The 11,676-nt window shown below is 59.0% G+C and overlaps 1 protein-coding gene across 1 annotated transcript; it reads left to right on the top strand.

Moving 5' to 3' along the window:
• Window positions 1-9,799, top strand: LOC134148777 (P2X purinoceptor 2-like). Its single transcript, XM_062591274.1, has 8 exons — window positions 1-114; window positions 1,567-1,671; window positions 2,802-2,878; window positions 5,946-6,026; window positions 7,625-7,748; window positions 8,758-9,048; window positions 9,445-9,510; window positions 9,582-9,799. The coding sequence occupies exons 1-8, from the start codon at window positions 1-3 to the stop codon at window positions 9,669-9,671; spliced, it is 948 nt and encodes a 315-aa protein (XP_062447258.1). The 3' UTR covers window positions 9,672-9,799.
• The last annotated feature ends 1,877 nt before the right edge of the window (window positions 9,800-11,676 follow it).

The following is an 11,676-nucleotide window of genomic DNA, read 5'->3' as shown; positions in this document are numbered from 1 at the left end:
ATGTCCAGCGGCAAGGCTGTTGGGAAGCGCTCTGCTTCTGTGGCTCACCTGGCTCCTTGGCAGCCTGCCTGGCTGGAAGCGGAGCCGCGTTTCACCCACTTTCTGGATCTGCAAGTGCAGAGCGGTGGCTAGAGTGTCTCCATGTCACGCTCATTGCCAGCTGACACCTCTGTGATTTCAGCAGCTTGCAAAAGCCACCTAGTTTGGGGACACTGACATGACCGGCCTTGCTGAGCCCGTGCTGCTTTCGTCGGAGTGAAAGCGCACGCCTGTAGGCCTACGAGGCAGGTGCGCCCTGGATGAGGACACCAAGTGTGTGCAGGGCGGGTGTGAGCAAATGCAGTTGCTGTCACAAATAATGTCAAAAGCCGAGGCGTGGTCATTTGTGTAATAAATTGTAACTCTTTGTTCATTGTTTAGAAGGAGGAATAAGCCGATGGAGGGGGAGGAGGAGGTTTTACAACAATCAGGGTTGAGACATGGTGTCAGACAAATAAATTATGGTAAGCACAAAAGCTTATATGACCCCTTGTGGAACCGGTGTCGGGGCCCTAGCTATCTTGCAGGACTATGAAGAGCTGAAGTAAGCAACAAGCGGCTCAGAGGTTTTGAAGGTAAAAGGATAAAGAAAGGATAAGCAGGCGCCTGTAATTTTCTCACAGAACAGCATCCCAAAAGGGAGTCAACACAACAGATAAGCAAACCCCTGTGATCACTCACAAGGAGACAAACCAAAATAAAGAGGCAGAAGAAGAGCACGGCCTTCCTCTCCACGACCACCAGAGAGCTTCAGACGACCCCCCCAGCAACTCACACATGCACGGGACGCACCGGGAGATTACAACGCAGACTATAAGGGGGGACTGTGTGTGAGGGAGGTGCGCGCCGTTGGCGGAGCTGAGACTCCCCGGCCGCCCAGCGCTGTTTTGCTTGTGGCTGCTTACTTAATTAAATAAATTGTTCACATGATTTAACAAACTCTCTGTATGAATTGACCTTCAAGAGAGTAACTTATGACACGCAACTGCCCCTGCGACGGCGCCGCTTCGGGAGCAGCAGCCGCTTCCCGCGCAGCGCCGCCGCCCCACGACAGGCCGCACCGCGCCGGGCCGGGCCGGGTCGGGCCGCGCCGGGCGCCCCCGCGCAGGCGCGTGCGCGGCAGCGGCAGCCGGGGCGGGGGCGGGGCCTGCCCGGGAAGGTGCCGCGAGGGGCGTGGCCAGCGCAGCCGCCGTGCTGCGGGGCAGAGGTCGAGGAAGAGAGCGACCATTGGCTGCGGTGCCGCTCTCTGATTGGTGCTCTCCCTGGGGAGGCGGGGCTGGCAGGCTTCCCGCTCGCGGGAGGTGGGGGCAGCGCGCGGGGCTGCTCCGGCCGCGGCGGGATGGTGCTGCGGGGCGGCGCGGAGCCGGGCGGCGGCGGCGGCGGCGGCTGGGGGGGGCAGTGAGCACTGGGGCCAGGCGGCAGCGGGAGGTGTGTGTGTGGGGGGTGGTGGGTCGCGGCGGGGACTGGGCGGCGGCTGGCGGCGCGGCGTCCTGCAGGGACGATGGCTCCTCGCTGTCCTCCCTCAAGCGCCTGGAGCGCTCGCAGCGCACGGAGCGGCTGGACACACTGTTCGGCTTCGAGCGGCCCACGGAGCGTGGCGAGCGCACGGGCTGGCTCATCCACATGCACCCGGTAGGACTGGGCCGGGGGGGGATGTCACCGGCGGGAGGTGTCACCCACAGGCACCTGGTAGGACTAGGGGGGACAACGATGGGGGGGTCACCGACATGCACCGACATGCACCTTGATTTAACAAACTCTCTGTATGAATTAACCTTCAAGAGAGTAACTTATGACAACCACCACCTTCCCCACAATCCCCGCTCCAGCAGCATCACACTTTGGCATGCTCATACTGCTGTCCAGCCCAAAGGCTTCATCAGTGGCAAGGGTAGGAGGAGAAGCTGCTCTCTGCAGAGAGCCCTCAAAACCCGCACACCTGGACCCAATCCCAGGCTGGCACCCCGCATCTTGCAGTTGGGCTGCTAGGGTATGGCTCTGACGAGTTCCCGCTGGCGTCTCTCTGCCATGCATGTCTCCACTCTGTCTGAACCCTGCTGGTACCTCCGCCACCTCCTGTGGAGCAACTCTCTCCAGTTCAGGGCCACCAGACAAGGAAGAGCTACCTTTTCCCTGCTTTAACCCATTCTGCCACCAGTTTCACTGCATCACTCCAGTTCCCCTGCAACATTTGGTGAACAGGAGCTCGACACACAGCTCACCCACTACTTTCTTGGTCCTGTAGCCTGCATCGCCCCTTTCTCCTCTCCTCGAACCTGGCAACCAGATGTCCTACCTCTGCTCCCCAACCCTTCCTGCAGCCTCTGTCTGTCCCCTGCTGGCAGCCCTGTGCCTTGCCTGCCAGTCCCTTCCCTCGCCTCCAACCCCTGTCCCTCATCTGCAGCCCCCGTCCCCTGCCTGCAGCCCCCATCCCTCGCCTGCAGCCTCTTTCCTCTGCCTGCTGCCCCACCCGTGGTGCTGTGCTGTGAGTGCCAGCTCCAGACTTCTCCACTTGCGTCCGTGCTGACCATGCCCGTCCCTCACCGTGGTCCCCATGGCACAGCAGGGGTTGCGTCCGTGCTGGGCTGGGGCTGTGTGGCAGCTGTGGGGCGTCGTTGGTGGTGGGGTGGGGGTGGGGGGTCAGTGGTTCCCCGAGCTGTGCCATGCCGTGCCGTGCCATGCCGTGCTGTGCCATGCTGATCACGCCAGCAATGGGTGCCCGGGATTGCCTGTGGGCGCTGTGCAGCTACTCCACCCCACAGGTGATGGTGGTGAGGAACGGGCACCTCGGCACCACGCACCGTGCGCTGCAGCTCCTCGTCCTGCTTTACTTGGTCAGGCGAGTGCGGGGCTGGGAGCTGCTGCCTCCCGGTGGGGCATCGCTGCCGCACGGTTTATCCCTGCTCCGCACACAGCCCCTGCGCAGCCCCACAAGTTGCCAGGGCAGCTTCTCTTGCCTCTGCTGGGAGAGGGGGAAGGCGATTTCAGCTAAAGCCATAGTGCTGCAAGAGGCGGGGGGCGCAGTGTCTCTGTCCTACCCTGATGGTGATCTCCCCGTGCCCTGTCCCATTGCTCCAGTCCCTTCACATCCTGCTCTTAGGGCCACTTTTCTTGTACGCCCCCGACTGGGACCCCTGCAGGGGTGCTGTCCCTGAGCCTTGTCCCATTTTTCCCACGTGGCCTGCACACCTGTGGATAGCACGACTGCAGCTTGGCAATGCTGGATCCCAGGGATTTCTACGTCTGCAGGAGATGGGTAATGCTTGGCTGCTGAAGGAAGTGGGTGGCAGAGCTCTGCCTGTGCTTTCTGCCAACCGCGAAGGCCTGCCCTGCGCAGGCGAGGTAGCCGTGAGGTGCAAATCCCAGGCCAGGGAGGCTGGCTCTCCTGAGACTGCCCTGCTGGGGCGCTCTGCTTGCCTGTGCAGAGCAGCATGGCAAGGGCTATTTGCAGGTGGCTGCCGCGGCTCCTCTGTGGCACTGAGGACCTGACGCTGGCCTCATCCCATCCCTGCCTTTGGGATGCTTTCACCTTTCCTGAGCTGTGCAAAGCCCAGATTAGCAGGTACTGCTGGCAGCCAGAGAGAGCAGGGTGTTGGTGCTTGCCCTGGCACGACTCTCCACACACCACCTCCACCCTCTCCTGTGCCACAAAGCAGCTGTGCTGGAGTCTATGCTCTCCAGAAGCTGCTTGGGACAAGGTGACGGAGGGGCCATGCCCGCAGGCTGCGGGAGATACCGCAGAGACCGTGGGCATGTGTTGCTGTACAGGGCAAGGCGAGTGTGGCAGCTCTCTCTTAGCTGTCTGTCCACTCTGCCTGCCTTTGGTGGCTCTGAGATTACCTCCTTGCCCACATATTGCCCCATACCATGATCTCCTGGAAGCGTGACTGGAAGTGGAGCAGAGGGATAGGAAAGAGAAGGCGCAGCTGGAGCATTGCAGTGCCAGATCCCAGGGACTTCCAGAGCTGCAGGAGATGGATGACACGTTTCTGGTGAACAAAGTAGCCGAGCAGAGCCCTTCCCATCCTGCCTGCTGCCCTCAAATACCTCAAATGGCAGCAGAGCCCTGTGTCTCCTAGCCCCATGTGCTGGTGCCCACAGATGGTGCTAGGGAGCACCTGTTCCACTCCGGTTCCCAGGGGCCAAGTGTCCGCTTTGGCAAGGCAGCACTAACGCACACACACACACACACACACACAAGCACCCTTCACCAGCAAGCAGTTTATTCATAAATACTTACAAAGAGACCGACCCAATGGAAATCTCGAGAAGGACCACTCCAATGCTTGTCCCAATCGTCTACATGATGAGAGAGTTGGCAGGTACAATCCTTTTGGGCGTTCCCGAGGAGGCAACTTGGCCCTCTGTTGTGTAGCAACTTCCCTCTCCTTTGGAAAAATTCCAGTATTTATGGTTATTCGACCCCAACCTGCACAGCCGAGGTGAGGCTCTGACCTGCCTTTCTCCCTTCTCTTCTCTTCTCTTGCTTGCTTTGGGTGGCCTCTTGGAGCAGTAGATGAGCAGCAGACTTTCTGCAAGGGCTTCCCAACTGCTCCTTCATCCAGATGGACCCAGCAAAGGAAGCTGTCGTGTGTGGTGGTCCCCGCTGCCTGCATGGGGACTCCTGTGTTCCCTCCTCCAGGCCCAGCACTGTCCTTGGCTCCCGATGAGGCAACCATAGCTGCGTCCCAGACACATTGGGACTGCATGTTAGGTCACCTTTGCAGTGCTGTGCGGCAGGCTCAGCAGAGCTTGGGGAGCTTGGCACGTAGCACCGGGCAGGGCCCTGTGGCCTTAGCCAGGCAGGTGCGCCATGCTCTGCCTGCCCTGACAAGCAGCGTCAGGCCTCTGTGGTTTTGGATGTTCAGGGCGGGAGAGGGCACTCTCAGATCAGGTCAGGGGAGGCTCTGACATTCACGTGATGTTGGTGCCTGTAGCTCTCCTCTGCCGCTACCAGTTTGTGGCAGGGATCCCCCTGCCTGCCTTGGCCTGGGCACTGTTTGGGGGCTGCTGAGTGAGGGATCACGGGAGGGGAGATGTGTGGAGACTGAGCGGAGCTTGCTGGCGGATGCAGAGACGTGGGGAATGCTAGTGAGCACAGCTGCCCCTGGCTCAGTTCCCATGCAAGGAAATGGAGAAGAGGGTTGACTGTCTACTCCGGAGGACACACCAAGGAAAGCCATGCTAGAGTAGGGCCACCGCAGGCACGCTTAACGGCTGCTTACCCCAGGCAGTTTGCAAGGGCTGGCACCCATGCAGAGATGGGGAAGCACATGGGGTGCCCCGTCCCCTCTGCAGCCACAGCGTAGGACTACCAGGTGCATGTCCTGTTCTCACCATGTCCCCCATGACCCTGCAGGGGCTAACAGTTTGCAGTGCTGTATGCAGCTGCGACCATGACTGCACCCCTGGCGACATGGACATGTTGGGCCACAGAGAGCTGGGCATGTGCAGGGACAAGTGATCTGTGCAGCACTGCGCACTGGGCAGGATCCTATTTACCAGGAAGTTCAGCGTTGTGTGTTCATCCTCACAGGGCAGAAGACAGGGCGCTGCGTGCCCAGTGCTGGCGGCACCGAGAAGAGCTCTGAAATGCTGGCTTGGTGTCCAGCAGAGGAAGCGAGTGTTGGGTACGGGCCCCAAAGATGGGTCGTGGCACTGGGGAGGAGAGTCCTCTGCTAGGATGGAACAGGCACCAAAAGGCTGGCCAATCTTCGAGGTCCCGTTGGACACCAGGGGATGCTCTGGGTGGGACACCTCTGAGGGTGCTCTTGAGAGGTTTGGCCCCTTCAGCAACAGGCCATGGCCTAGGGAGGCGGTGCCATGGCACAGGGATGGCCTTGCACAGGCCATGCCAACAGGGACCATTTTGCTCCCGAAGCCATAGTGCTTAGGTCTCTCCACAGTGAGTCCCTGGCGAAGATGGCACCACAGTTCCCCATCCTTATCAAGAGGAACACCCACTTCCCCTGCTTCGGCTTCTCCAAGGATGTCCATGTGGAAGAGATCAATGTAGGGCCTAGGGATGGAGCAAGTAGACCAGTGGGTACCCAGGCTGCCATGTGTGTACAGGGTATAGAACAAAGTGGAGAGCAATATAGGTGATGCTAAGCAGCTGAGTGCAGGTCAGGCCCTGCTGCTGGGACCAGGACAGCCTTGCTGCAGCAGCAGTGCTTTGTAGTCAGGTCTTTGGCATAGTGGGGAGAAGGGGGCCACCCTGGCCCTGCACTTGCATGTGTGTTGTCTGAGTGTGTGTGTGTGTGTGGAGTGCAGCCAGATGCCTTCCTGAAAGTGCAATGGTGGATAGCACAGCCATTTCCCGTAACAATTAGGTACCAGAGAAATGAGTGTTCACTGACAGCAGGGAGATGTGGTTGAAATACGTGGACAAGCCTGAAGGATGGAGAGGCAGGAGTGGAGCTGTGCAGGAGCAGTGCCATTTGGCAGCTGGAGGAGATGCTGGCTTTTCACAGGGGATCCCTGTTCCTAAGTTGCTCCCAGAATGACGGAGGTTGGAAGCACCTCTGGAGATTGCCTAGTTCAACAGCTGCTTAAAGCGGGGTCACCTACAACAGGTTGCTCTAGGCCAAGCCAACTCGGGTTTTTGGTATCTCCAAGGAGAGAGACTCTCTAACCTCTCTGGGCAACCTGGTGCAGTGTTTGATCACCCTCACTGTAAAAAAAATGTTTGCTCTTAAGTTCAGACACAATTACTGTATTTCAGTTCACTCTCATATGATCACGGGGCACCACTGAGAAGAGCCTGGCTCCATCTTCTTTACTCTTACCCATCAGGTATTTGTACACATTGATAAGATGCCCCTGAGCCTTCTCTTCTCCAGACTTAACAGTCCCATTTCTCTCAGCCTCTCCTTGCATGAGAGATGCTTCCAGTCCCTTCATCATTATTGCTGGACTTGCTCCAGTAGGTCCATGTCTTTCTTGTACTGGTGAGACCACACCCACACACAGCACTCCAGCTGTGGCCTCACCAGTGCTGACGAGAGGGCAGTAATCACCTCCCTCAACCTGCTGGGACAGGATGTTTTTTTGGTGCTCAGCTGCTGTCTCTGTGATACGGAGTTCTCAACCCTTACTCCATCCATCTATCCTTCACTCTTGCTTGCCCCTGCCTCCACTGAGGAAGGTGGTGATGATGAGGATGGTAATTATTGAGAAAGAAGGAGCAGGAATGCTCACACTGGTGGGTAGATATGGGGCATGTGGCCTTGCAAAGGGAGCGGTTGAAGTCTTTGGGAACAAGAATCCCTTTGAAAATGCCAGCATCTCGCCAGGTAACTACCCCAGGGTTCCTCCTCTTCCTGCTCTCCACCCTCCTGCTGTGCAGGCCATCCCCTAGTCAGTCATGTGCATTTCTGAGTGCCTGCATACATCCACGTCTGGTATGTAGTTCTCCTAGGAAATCCCTTCACCGTTCATCAGCTGGGACCATCAGTGATGGCATGGATACCAATGAGCAGAGCTGGGGTTTAATGTTTTGTTTGGGTGCTTCACGATATTAGGAAGAAAATTGAGGCGTATTGGTGTGCTGCTCTATGCCATGGCTCTGGCTTTGTCTCCCCAGGGGCAACATTCAAGCTGCTGAGAGCAGTTACTTGAAAAGCTGCACCTTCAACACCACCTCTGCCCTTTGCTGCCCCATTTTCATGGAGCAGGCGGGAGAGAACTTAAGGGAGCTGGCAGAGAAGGTGTCATGTCCTGGGAGGATGGTCCTCCCAGAGGGCCCAAGGTCTTGCTGGCTGGGCACAGGGCGTTCCTTCAGCACCTGCTCTAGTGCTTGGCTCCACGGGATCATCACTCACACACTGACACTGTTGAGACTCAGAGGCAGCTGGAGGCAGGTCCCTGGCCCTGCTGCCCTGCCAGTATGCTGCAGGGGCTAGCTGTGATGAGCTGAGGGCAGTGGCAGCTTAGCCAGCCTCAACAGCTCGGAGCACAGCACATTCACTGCAGCCCCTGAGCAGTCCTTTCTGCCCACCTTGCGCATGCAGAGCCCTGCAAGGCTCCCAGGCCCAGGGTCTCTCTTACGAGGCCCCTGTGCAGAGGCTGGAGAGCAGGAGGCCAGCTGGCAGCAAAGCATAGACTGCAGGTGTGCCTGTATCACTGCCAGGACTGGCAAGTTTGCTCGCCCAGTGGTGGGGACTCATCCACACACCTTGGCAAATACCATGACATTGCCAGGGGAGGGCAGTGCACCCAGCATTTGGTCTCCAGCCCCATCCAGCCCTGCTGCCTCTGCTGCCCTTTTGGGAGTAGATAATTCCCATCCAGGGAAGGAACTCAGCACTGTTCCATCCTCCCTCCAGGTTCTGCATCCCCTGCTCAGCCCCAGCACCCTCAAGACCCTAGAGGCCCCCCACTCTGCATCTGGGAATGCTCCCTGATGCCTCGCCATGCTCCCAACTCAGCTGGAAAGCCCACTGCTGGGGCAGAGCTCCGCTGGGTAAGCAGCCTTGCAAGCAGTGCTGCTGGCTTCCCTGGCAGGGCCGTGTGCCCCAGTATGGTGGCATTCCCAGCCTTTCCCAGCGGGTGATGAGGATGACAGCTGTGCTAACGCCTGAGTGGGGGGAAATGCCCTGCTTGCTTGCTGGCTTATCATGCCCATGGCCAAGCTGTGTGCACAGTAGTGCTGTGCCCTGGGGTCACTGTGTCCATGGTGTGCTGGTGCTGTGCTAGGCCTGCTGGTTTCTGCTGCAGGGTGGGGTGGTCATCAACTGGAACTGTAACCTGGGCCTGCCTGAAACTGACTGCAACCCCCACTACTCCTTCCACCGCCCCGATCCCAAGTCCACTGTCCCAGGCAGTGGTAATTGCAGTCCTGCATCCTCCTCCTGCCCTCCCTGGTCCTGCTGTGGCTGGTCCCCATCACTGGGCCCTTCTACCTGTCTCCCCAGGAGGTCTGCGAAGTATTACAAATGGAACGGGACCCACACACAAGTGTTGATCAAGGCCTGTGGGATCCATATTGATGTCATCGTGCAGGGCCAGGTAGGATTTTGCATGGTCCATGTGCTACTGGGGTGCATATGTGCAGAATATGCTGCCGTGGTGCTAGGACCGTCCTGGAAAAGCAGCTCTTCTCCACTGCTGCCTCAGAGCTGGGATGAACACAGCCAGGTCTCTTCTGCTCAGCCTTGCAGAGGAATGGGGGAATCCCAGGTGCCTCAAATTAGAACCTTTGGCAAAGTGTGCAAAGTGTGCTGGAAGGAAATGCAAGACCTCATAGTGTGCGCTGCTGCTTGGGTAGGTTGTCCACACTGTGGCTTGGGCAGAGGGAGGTCTCTGCTCAGTCTCATTCCTTGTGCCCAACCCAGAGTGAATGCAGGCCCAGGCAGGAGGCAACCTGGGCTGGGCAGCGATTGCTGATCCCATCCTTTCTGCCAGGCAGGGAAGTTTAGCCTGATCCCCACTGTCATCAACCTGGCCGTGGCTCTGACCTCGCTGGGAATGGTGAGTATTGGTGCCGGGGGCTCGGCCCAGCTGCGCACTCCCAGCACTGACCTCCCTCTCTCACCTTCCAGGGCTCCTTCCTCTGGGACTGGATCCTGCTGAGCTGCATGAACAAGGACCAGGTGTACAGCAGCAGGAAATTTGAGCAGGCACCACCCTAGATCCTGGCCCTGGAGGTTTGGTCCTCTGGGACAGAGCAGTGGCCACGCTGCCAGCAAGGCAGGGCAGGGTGCCTGGGCACGGCTGCAGGGTGGGCAGCAGCATGTGGCTGGGGCTGCCAGGGCATCTGGCCCCTCCAGCCATCTCTCACCCCCGCGGCAGGTGGAAGGTGCCTCAGAGGCTGCTCCACGACATACAGCACCTCAGGGCTCTCCAGCCTCCAGAGAGTCTGTCCCGCAGGGACCGACCGCTTGTCCCTCCCCCACCACGTACAACCACAGCTGGAAGGAGCCACTGTGCCAGGCAGCAATAACACTTCCTCCGTCCGGGCCCTGCTCGACTCTGAGCTACCTGCTTTTCCCACGCGATGCTCCCTGTGCCTGGCCAGGATGCACCGGGCACCTTGCCGGCTGCTGCTGCTGGCCACCAAGAGCCACGGCCCCCTCCCTTCCCTCAGCCATGCTTCAAGCAGCTCCAGGCAGGTCCTGCCCCATGGCTGCCAGCTGCTGTGAGAGGCTGGGGGTCAAGAAAAGCCCCAGTGGCAGGGCAGACCCGTGGTGCCCTGGCTGGCTCCTGTGGGGGCTTTCAGGAGCTTTTGCTCTGGAGCAGAAGGCAGTGCCTGACTACTGGCTCTGCTTCAGCACACCGGGAATGGGCATTACCATTTTCTGGCTGGCTTGGAGCGCTGGCAGCCCCATCCTGGAGCAGCTCCTGGCTGCGGGCACCCAGGGTGCTGGGGGCAGGGGTGGGCACATCTCGAGTAGGCCTGCCCTGCTCATCCCCTGTGCCCCTGCAAAGCTGCCACAGATGGAGCTGCAGCAGTGGTGGTGGCCCTGGAGCCGTACTGAGGACTAGAGCAAGTCCTGCACTAGCCAAGCAGCCAGTACCCAATAAACTGCAACCACCCAGCCTTGCTGCCTGGAGCCTGATTGCTGCAGCATGTGCTGGGGGGAGGGGGAGGGTGACAGTGCAGCGTTATGGCTAGCAGGGTGAGAGATGGACATGTGCATCGTTCTACCCTCCACCCTAAAAGCTGCACCCTGCTGCAGTGCCAGGGCACGGATGCTCTTGCCCCGGAGCCCGGGTGGTAGGGAACATGAGTACAAGCACCTGCTTGCCCTGCACTGCAGCAGTAGGGGAGGAGGACAAGTCCCCCCACAACCCCTGCCAGCGTGGTGCATGGACCTCTGCCAACACCAACCCTGCCCTGAGGCTGCAGCTCTCTGAGCCTATGCCCAAAAGCAATTCACAGCAGGTACCTGGCAGTAACTCACCCAGGCATAACCTGATTATTTTCTGGCTCTCAGGTTACAGCAGCTCAGCTCAGCACATCCTCCCCCAGCATAGCTCAGCCCAGGCAGAAGTTTGGGGGAAAGGGGTCTTGTCACACCGGGCAAGGGAAGACCCCAAGCCATGTCTTGAAGGCTCTCCCACAGGCTGGAGGGTGGGGATGCAGATGGAGGACATGCCAGGGGTACAGGCAGGGGACTTCTGGTGCACCAAAACCTCCTCTTGCTCCCCTTGCTGGGCTGGGGAGCATCTTCCTCCTTTGACTTGGGGTGCAATTGCTCACAGGAACAAGGTAATACCATTGCAAGAGGAGTCTACCTTGTCCTCATTCCAAGAAGAGGACCTGGCTTCTCTAGGACCAAAGAGCAACTCTGAGCAGGCAAACCTATGGGAAGGGCTTGGGGGAAGGAGCCAGCCTCTCACTGTAGAGCAGCAGGATGAAGGCAAGTGCCTGCCCCCACCTCCAGCAGCTCATTGCCCTGAGGAGAGCAGGAGCAATGATGCAGGGCTGAGAGGAGCTGCCTGGCGCAGGTTGAAGCCACTGGAGGCTCCGCTGGACCAAACCTTAACTCAATTGCACAACGCAGTGATTGCATTAGGGCCAGGTTTCTCTGCCCGTCCAGGCCAGCTCATTTCCTCCAACTCTAATATCAAGAAAACAAACACATAGGTACAGCCCCCTCAACCCCCCTTTCAGCAGTACTAGATGGAGGGAGG

Source organism: Rhea pennata, chromosome 18, assembly GCF_028389875.1.
Source record: "Rhea pennata isolate bPtePen1 chromosome 18, bPtePen1.pri, whole genome shotgun sequence".
NCBI classification, from domain to species: Eukaryota; Metazoa; Chordata; class Aves; order Rheiformes; family Rheidae; genus Rhea; species Rhea pennata.
The sequence above is the reverse complement of the archived record's forward strand: the minus strand, read 5'-3'. Positions and strand labels throughout refer to the sequence as shown.

Excerpts from the sequence above, each read along its gene's own strand:
- LOC134148777 (XM_062591274.1), top strand. The coding sequence starts at position 1 with ATGTCCAGCGGCAAGGCTGTTGGGAAGCGCTCTGCTTCTGTGGCTCAC. Across the intron at positions 7,749-8,757 it reads TAAGGGAGCTGGCAGAGAAG|GGTGGGGTGGTCATCAACTG; the intron begins GTGTCATGTCCT and ends TTTCTGCTGCAG. Across the intron at positions 9,049-9,444 it reads ATGTCATCGTGCAGGGCCAG|GCAGGGAAGTTTAGCCTGAT; the intron begins GTAGGATTTTGC and ends CCTTTCTGCCAG.